General features: G+C 37.7%; 1 protein-coding gene across 1 annotated transcript; it reads left to right on the top strand.

Annotated features, from left to right (window-relative positions):
• Positions 1–917: 917 nt before the first annotated feature.
• On the top strand, positions 918–4340 carry LOC114031754 (40S ribosomal protein S26-like). The gene is made up of 2 exons (XM_027846880.1): positions 918–938; positions 3960–4340. Exons 1-2 carry the CDS (start codon positions 918–920, stop codon positions 4305–4307), a joined length of 369 nt encoding a protein of 122 aa, XP_027702681.1. The 3' UTR covers positions 4308–4340.
• The last annotated feature ends 4707 nt before the right edge of the window (positions 4341–9047 follow it).

Below are 9047 nucleotides of genomic sequence, written 5' to 3'. Positions count from 1 at the left end.
ACATATATACATGTGTGTCTATTGTTGTTTAGTTATTTTCAGTTGTGTCTGACTCTTCATGACCCCGTTTGGGGTTTTCTTGGCAAAGATACTGGGATGATTTACCATTTCCTTCTCCAGCTCAATTTACAAATGAAGAACTGAGGCAAATAGAGTTAAGTGACTTGCCCAAGGTCAGGAAGACTCATCTTCCTGACTCCAGGCTTGGCACTCTGTCCACTATGCCAGTTAGCTGCCCCATATATGTTTATATATATATATGTATATATGTATATATGTATATATATGTGTGTGTGTGTGTGTATGTGTATATATATATATGTAACACACACATACATAGAGGGATATATACATGTATAAGCATGTGTGTACAAATACATATATGTATGTGTATATGCAAAATAGATACATGTGTGTGTCACACCTTAAATGTATAACTATTACCATTTTTAGGAAGTGGATAGTATGTTTCATCTTCAGTTCTCTGGAATAATGGATGATCATTTTATTGATCATAGGTCTTATACTTTTTAAAGTTGTTTGTCTTTATAATATTGCTGTTATATACATTGTTCTCCTGTTTTTTTTCATTCTTCATCAGTTTATAAATGTCTTTCCCTATTTCTTTGAAATCCTCTACCTCCTCATTTCTTAGAGCACAATAATATTTCATCACATTCACATACCATGACTTATTTAGCTTTTCCTCAATTAATGTGCATCCCTGTAGTTTTTTGTTTATTTGCCATTAAAAAAAACAGCTACTATAAATATTTTTGTATATATGGGATTTTTTCCTCTGTCTTTGATCCTTTTTGGATATAAGCCTAACAGTAGAATAGCTGGGAATGCACTGTCTAGTAACTTTTTTTTTATAACTCCAAATTGCTTTCCAGATTGGCTGTAACTGTATTCGCATGTCCATGTTATTCCCACAGGTACTTTTCCCCTCACCCTTAACCTCAACACCCCCCATTTGTCAACCATTTTCTCTGGTTTTGGAGTTTTACTTATTTTTATCCTTTCTGTTTGCTAATTATTTCCCTCTTTTTTTTTGTTCTTTCATTAAAAAAAAAGCTGCCTTTATTTCTTTTCCTTAAATGGTTTGTAAGTTTTTTTCTATTTACTGTAACTTTTTTTTTCTGAAAAGAATTTCTTTATCTTACTCTCCATTATTTCTCTTCTCTTTTTTTTCTATTCTAGACTTCTATTCTTGATTTGTGGTTCTCAGTCTTATTTATTTCTTCTGTAGTCTCTGTGTTCTTCATGCAAATATAGATTCTAACATTAACTATTTTGAGTTCCTTCTTTTAAACCATTTCAATTTTATTGCTCTCCTATCTTACTTTCCCCTCCCTTTTTGTGGTTGTTGCTTCACAGGGGTGGCATTTTTTATGATTTGTTTCAATTAGTGTTTTGTTTTGATTTTTGCTATTCAGGAATTCTGGAGATTTTGTATTATTTCTTGCATTATGATATTCAGCTTTTTGGGGGTAGTGAGGGCTTATAATGCTGTTCTGGAGGATCTATGATCCTTAAGTTGTCTCTAATCTGTCTGTGAGATGAATATATTTTGCTTGTGTAAAGATCAGAAGATCTTTTAATGTTACTTTTTGCTTCACCCCCCCCACAAATTTTCCTTCAGTCTCCATATTTGTATTCCAATTTGTTGCTCTCCCTTTTGCTTTGACTCTCCACCATGGAGTCAAGATTTTTTTTCTTTTATTATTCCAAATATTTCTGCTGTGCAGAGCAAAAATTCTGCTTCAGTGATTTTTATTGCTTTCTTGAACGATATGGGAAAATACTGCTAAAGTTCTTGCTCTCCTGGGAATGTATAGGTTCCTTTGGCACATCACATATTGGTTCACTATCCTTTACCTTGCAATGTTTATTTGGACTTTTTTAGAAGGCTTAGTGACCATCTTCTATTTTATTTTAATATATTTCCTATTGATTTATCTGTTTGAGGTTGAAATTTTTAAAAGTTTTCTTCTTCCTGAGAACTTTGGTAAATTCAATCTTTTTTCCTCATATCACAATATTGCTTACCTTCTGATTCTTCTCACTTTGAAAGTAGGTACCCTGTTGGCTGGACCTCAGATTTGTCTCAGTTTCTTTATATGTTGGTATATTCACCAGCACAAGTGATTCCCCCCCACAGGCATACTTGCACTCTGCCCCAGTTCACTCTGCTCTTTATAACTCTGGCTGAGGTTTGATATAGTACATGGTTGTCATAGGCACAGCACCTGTCAGGTTTCCTGTATCTCTCCCTTCTCTGCAGCAGTTGTGGGTAGATTTGAAGCTTGCTGGGTTTTTTGTTTTTATTTGTGTTTTCATTTATTTATTTGTTTGTTTGTTTATTGACACAGAATGGTGGAGTGACAGCAGGAGCAGAGTATGGTGGCAGAGATTGCAGTATCAGAAAGGAATTTGCTAATTCATTCCAGACCACAACCCTGTGAATCATGTTGGGGAGTAAGGACTGACTGTGACAGGGATTAAGGACTCACTATATCTGCTGCTAATTCATGGGAATTGTTAGACTTAACAGTGTCCAGTCCTGTGGAAAAAACTACAGTTACTTTACCTCCTGTATATTACTCTTATTTTGAGGAGGTTTGAGAATTCATGAGGATTAGAGAAAATGTTTAGTCCTCCAGCTTGTTGATCACATTGCCCAAACGTCTCACTTTATGTCTGTTTTGTATATGTGGTTCACATAAAAGAGGTCTCCTATAACACTCAATTAATGTAATTGAAAATATTCTCTATCGACTGATAACTTTAACATTAGTAACAATAATTGTATCTAGCATGATTAAAGTACTTTCAAGGTTTGCAAAGTACTTTATCACACATTTGGTCCTCACAGTCCTGGAAGGTAGGTGCTATTATTATACCCATTTTACAGATAAGGAAGTTAATGCAAATAGAGGATAAGTGACTTGCCTAGAGTCATATAGCTTATAAGTATCTGAAGCTGGTTTTGAACTCAGATCTTCCTGACTCCAGACCTAGTGAGCTATCCACTGAGCCACCTAGCTGCCTCCCATTCTAGAATAAACCAACTAATTACAGTGTAAATCAACTAATCAAAAATAAAAGAAAGCACTACTAAGACCTCAAAATCTATAGAATAATAAATCAATAATGGGGGTAATGAAAGTATAAACTTGTCATTAATAAGTTGTGAAAGATTGATGTGCTTTTGAACCCTTGGATGAAATCAGATGGCTACAAACAGGACTTATTGAAGGAATCTTTGCCTTTGTATATTAGAGTAGGGACGCAAGGAGGAAGAGAATCAAGATATAGGAGCACTTTGAGGAGAGAGATCATTATGCCTGTACTAAAAAGCAACAGAAGTGGATGGAGGGTAGTGGTAGGAGGTGAAACATGACCAAAGGGAGAGTTCATATACCTCTCTCTCTCTCTCTTCCCTGCCTCCATCTTCTCATTGGTCATTCCAGTTGAGAGAAAGGGCCACAACACTATAACAAAATGATGCACAAACACAGGAACTGAAGGAGGAGAGCAAACTGGACACATTGAGAAAAGAAAGCTTCAGATAGAGTTATCATTTCTGGGCAGAGAGAAGTGTAACTTAGGATTCTACAAGGGCATCGACCCTCAGAACGTTATTATAGAGCCATACTTCAGGGAAACTTGGTATGAATTCACAAAGAGTTTATTGTTTTGACACATGTTCCTTCTGGGTGGTCTCATTCTCTCAGGAACCTTGTGTGTGCATGTAAAATGTATGCCCTCTGTCGAGAGAGATTGTTTTGTACTTGTGCACATTCTCATTATACCATCTTAGTAATGTATGTTTCTAAAAGCTAATTAACTCTGACTAATTTATCATTGCTGCACATCAGATGGGGGCTTACAAGTGGTAGTAGTAGAATACCTTAAGAATTTCCTGTAGCCTTTTTCGGGTCCTGGCTTCCAAGACGACCAAGAAAAGGAGGAACAACGCGTGCGCCAAGAAGGGCCGCGACCACGTGCAGCCCAGCCGCTGCACCAACTGCGCCCGCTGCGTGTCCAAGAACAAGGCCATCAAGAAGTTCGTCATTCGCAACATGGTGGAAGCCGCGGCCGTCAGGGACATCTCCGAGGTCAGCGTCTTCGACTCCTATGTGCTGCCCAAACTGTATGTGAAACTGCATTACTGTGTGAGCTGCGCGATCCACAGCAAGGTAGTGAGAAATCGGTCCCAGGAGGCACGAAAGGATCACAGAGCCCCAACCCGCTTCAGACCTGCCGGTGCTGCCCCCAGACACCCTCCAAAGCCTATGTAAAGAGCTATCTGCCCATCAACATTCCTGAACTGATCAGAGAAAAATAAAATGGTTGGTCAACCTTAAAAAAAAAAAAGAATTTCCTTTAAAACACTGAGGAAAGGAGGGATCAGCTGGCCTTTGGGGATCTGGCCCTCCAATGCAAGTGAGATTTGGGGAAAAAAGCTCCAGAAGGGTTATTACACCTCTCTATGTGCATATAAATTATCATTACCCTGTAAGCTCCTTGAAGGTAGGGAATGTTTCATCTTCTTTTCCTTTGTATCACCATGCTTACAATTCTTTAGGCTTGTAGTAGGTCCTTATAAAATGCTTGTTTAGAGATTGATTAGATCTTTCTTTTCCAGAACTCTCCTTACCGAGGGCTATATAGTGCAAATATTATTACCCTCAATTTATAGGTATAGAAATGAAAGTTCAGATAAAGTTATATAATTTGTCTAGAATAAGTATTAAACTCAGTTGGTCTTGCTCCAAGACCAGTGATATTTACATCATACCATATTACCACCCTGTAAAAGTCATTTGTCAGATAGGAAGGAAAATTCATTTAATATCAAAAAAACATTGATAGTACATATTTTATAATTTTTATCTCACATGATACTTTTCAGTACTTAAAGTGTTTTCTGGGCTTTACCATTTTCTCATCTTAATCAAGTCAACCTTGACTTTTAGGCAGAAACAAGACCTAGACACCTGCTCTACTATGTCTGTCACTCCATTCTAGCAACCAGTTCAAGAACAGTGACCTCCTGTGTACTTTCTCTCTCCCATCACCACCTGGGGGAGATAATCTATTCAACACTGCAGTGAGTCCAGGTGCAGAACTGACTTAACTGAGGTAAATCAAACATTTCTGAACCCTTTATACCTCATCTTTCTCCATGACTCCATCTACTGCTACCTTGAGCATCTGGCAGGACAAGAAACACATGTTCTTGCATGCCTCTCTCCCCCAGAATTCCATCTATTTCTCAAACATTAATAATCACATCAACATTACCTTTCTTACAGTTAAATTGGTAATGATTTACTCTATTGTGGCTCTATTTGGAATCCTTGTCATTCTGAGTGGTATAGTAATTGCTTAATAAATCCTTGCTGTTATTGCTTAGACTGAAGGTTCATTTACTGACCATCATGCACCATCCATGCACCATCAAACCCTTTCATGTTAATCCAATATATTAATATCCCTATCCCACTCTTCTTTCCTTTCCATTATGCCTTCTAGAAACCCTGTTACTTTGCTAATAAATTCTCCTTCATATAACATGTGTGCTCTCTTACTCAGAAATTGCTTTCTATGTAGTTTCTCATTTCTTTATATGTGTACATGTGTCCCTCTGATAGGACACAAGTTCCTTAAGGGGAGAGACTATTTCTTTTGTCTTTGTGTGTCCTATCACAGGACCTGGCACATTTTAGATAATAAATATTGAATTGAAGTGCACTGAATGAATATCATGAGTTCAGTTATTATTATTATCGCTATTTTCAAATTATGAAACTGAGATTCAGAGAGATTAACTCACATAGCCAAGATCATATAATATTATACTTCTGAGATCTCTTGTGTGGAATACTTCTAAGGGATGAGAGAGTAGTCTCAGACAATACATTCAGGTAGATATACAGCTCTAAGTTGGACCTGTGAGTTATCTGTCATCTCTTCCTCTCATGGACTCTTCCTCAGAATATCAACATAGGCAAGCACTCAAAATAACACTTGTGCCCTTGGCTATCCACATATGAGGACTGGCAATCAGCTATGTACTCTTGCAGAGACAAGGAGGAAATACCCAAGAACCCCAGAACTCCATGTATTGTTCCCATCAATCAACATGGGTGTGGCTACTGCTTTTCATGCTCTCTTCCTAAATCTCTGCGGTCCACAGCTACAACATATAGGTCAATTCAAATTCAAAGGCAATAAAAGACCAACTCCTTCTAGTTTTTAATATGCTTTTCTAGGGTGGATAAGAATTTGGTGCAGTTCCCAATGCTATCATGCATAACTAAATCCTATCTTTTGATATGTGCAGGACCATTCTTATTTGACTAGGATCATACGATTTTCATTCTAGAGATGACTCAGACCTCAGAGTTCATCTAATCTAGTGTCCTATCATCTACATATGAGGAAACAGAGGCCAAGGAGATTAAATGACTTGTTCAAGGTCACATAAATACTAAGTAGCAAAGCTACAATATGAATTCAGCTCCTCTGATTCCAAATGAAGATCTTTTTCTGTTGCACCAAATCTCAGGTCAACAGCTATATAGAGAAGGTGTTAATAACCTGGAATAGGTAAACTTTAAAAATTTGAATACTGTTTTTCAATGTAATTTATTTCTTTTGTAATAGTATGAAGTTTTTTTTTTTATGTTTTAAAAACATTATGCTGAGAAGGTGTCCATATGCTTTACCAACCTGCTAAAAGTGGTCCACATCAAAAATAAAAAGTTAAGAACCATTACTGATCTAGTCAGGAAAGCATGCTCTCATTGAAGTCAGAAGGTCTGTGTTCAAATTTCGGGTTTGATGCTTCTTTCAGTATGACTACAAGCAAATCACTTAGCCTTTCTATGCCTTAGGGTAACCAGTCAATTGAAGCTATAAATTTACTACCTAGGTTGGTATATGAGTGTTTGTAAGCCTTAAAGCATCAAACAAATATGAGATATTTAATGTTACTTTCATTCTTTGGTGATTGGCATGTCTATACATTTTTTTCATTTACATCTGTTTCAATGAAAAGTTCTGATCCATATATTTTATGGGCTAGCAGTACAAATAATCCTTCATCTAAAACAACATCATGTATGTAGGATATGAGGATTGAATCAAATCAGACTTTTAAAATTCATTCCAGTAGCTTCATTAGAAATCAAAATAACCAACCTAAAGTCATCTAGGCAAAAGGAGCTGTCTTGGGTATGTAATTCAGTTCTTCATGGTTAGAATTGCCATGGTTATTTCTGCTGCCTTCCTTACCTCTTCCAACCTTACAGAACGTGAGGAAAAAGAGGAGAAGCTGGTAACATCAATTATTAAAGATCACATATCTCTCCAAATTGGAAAGCTCTTTGAAATACTCTAAAAGACAGAATACTCTGCCAACACCCAGGCCTGCTTTTCCCAACTTCTCCCAAAGGAGTTGCAGAGGGTGTGGGAGATAGATGAGATGAAGGAGTAGCGGGGAAGTTGCAAGGAACTACATTAGCTATAAACTTAATGATATGCCTGAAAGTATTGACATTGTGACTCCTGAAGGGAAAAATCTCAACCATCTTACACAATGGCATGTTGTCATTACAAGGAAGCATCAAAGACAATATGTACTTCAGGAGATCTTTGATATTATTGCTTACATAAATTTTCAGGCTTAAAAGGCAAAGACAAAAAACATGTAATTATCATATCAACAAAGAAGGAAATGGATGGATAACTAATTCCTGGGAAGTTTAAAGTAGTTTTTAAAGATCATTACAATGGCAAATATACATAGTTTTCTTCTTTCATCCTTGATCCTGGGACATAACTAGAAATGGCACTTATCAGGTACTAAAGACAACAGATTTCCATGACACTGGTTGAAGCTTCCCTTGCCATATAACAAAATTGGTTGTGCTGAGAAAACTCTACAGGAGTGGGACTGAACCAGAATTATTCACACCTGGGATCATGGCCAGAGAGAATAAGGCTAAACAGGGAGGCCAGAGGCAAAAGACAGTGCCCCTCTTAGAAATGGGAAGTTGGTACCTGGGATATGCAGAACAGCATTAGCAGTGAAGTAACATCATCTGGAGGTCAGGCTGAATGGTTTAATATTAGAATGGGTCTCCAATTCATAAAAAAGTTCACATAATTTGCTCCATTACATTTCCTGCATGTGTGTGGGTATTCTTATATAGAGCTGCATGAGGCTTATCCTGTATTCTACATTCCTCAAAATAATCTGGCATTAGCTAAGTAGGAAGCATTGTGGTAGTCTGGAAAGAACACTCAGTCCACAGGGTTCTAATCCCGCTTCTGACATTAACTACAGACAGTTCTTGCTTTATGTAAGTGGACCATGCTTCAGACCTGTATTTAAAGCAATGTTTATGTAATACAAATTTCTCCATGGACATGGGGAATGGAGGGATAAAGAGAGGGAGCAAGGGAACCAAGCACTCAAGGACAGAGGGGGCCATCATGTGGTTCACGGACACATCAGGTCCAGGGACCGAGAAGAGAGAGGAGGAGAAGAAACATATGGAACCAGGCCAGCCATGTGGTGGCTTGGCCAGAACTGAGAAGAATGTGTCAGGGGCAGACAAGTAGGGGCCAGACACAGACAGAAGAAGACACTTGACAGGCAAGCCAGGGATTGAAATGCAGTACCCAAGCAGACAGAGAGAAGGCAGATATGTGGGGACTGGACCCAAGGATGGGTGAGTGGAGTGGGCAAAGATCTTCTCTTTCAGTGCTGGAAGCCTGAAGTTAGTGGTAGCAGTCTCTCTGCCTATCTGTTCTGTTTTCATTTGGAGTTCTTTTTCTGTTTTGTGGGAGTATGGGAAGCCAAGGAGTTCCAAGCCTAGGGGCAGGAGGTTTAGACAGAGAGCACAGTAATATAAAATAAAGTTAACATAGGGTTCTTTTTTTTTTTTTGGAATGCAGATTTCTTGCAGAATTTTTTTTATGTAAAGTTGAATTTGCATACTTGTATGACCTCTGGCAAGTCATTTGAC

This window comes from Vombatus ursinus, unplaced genomic scaffold, assembly GCF_900497805.2.
Source record: "Vombatus ursinus unplaced genomic scaffold, bare-nosed wombat genome assembly UNPS02015255.1, whole genome shotgun sequence".
Lineage (NCBI taxonomy): Eukaryota > Metazoa > Chordata > Mammalia > Diprotodontia > Vombatidae > Vombatus > Vombatus ursinus.
This window is presented reverse-complemented; position numbering and strand designations above follow the sequence as displayed.

What these genes read in the sequence shown, in the direction of transcription:
- LOC114031754 (XM_027846880.1), top strand. Translation starts at nt 918, where the DNA reads ATGTCCATGTTATTCCCACAG. An exon ending in TGTCCATGTTATTCCCACAG is followed by an intron (nt 939 to 3,959) that starts GTACTTTTCCCC and finishes CTGGCTTCCAAG; the next exon opens with ACGACCAAGAAAAGGAGGAA.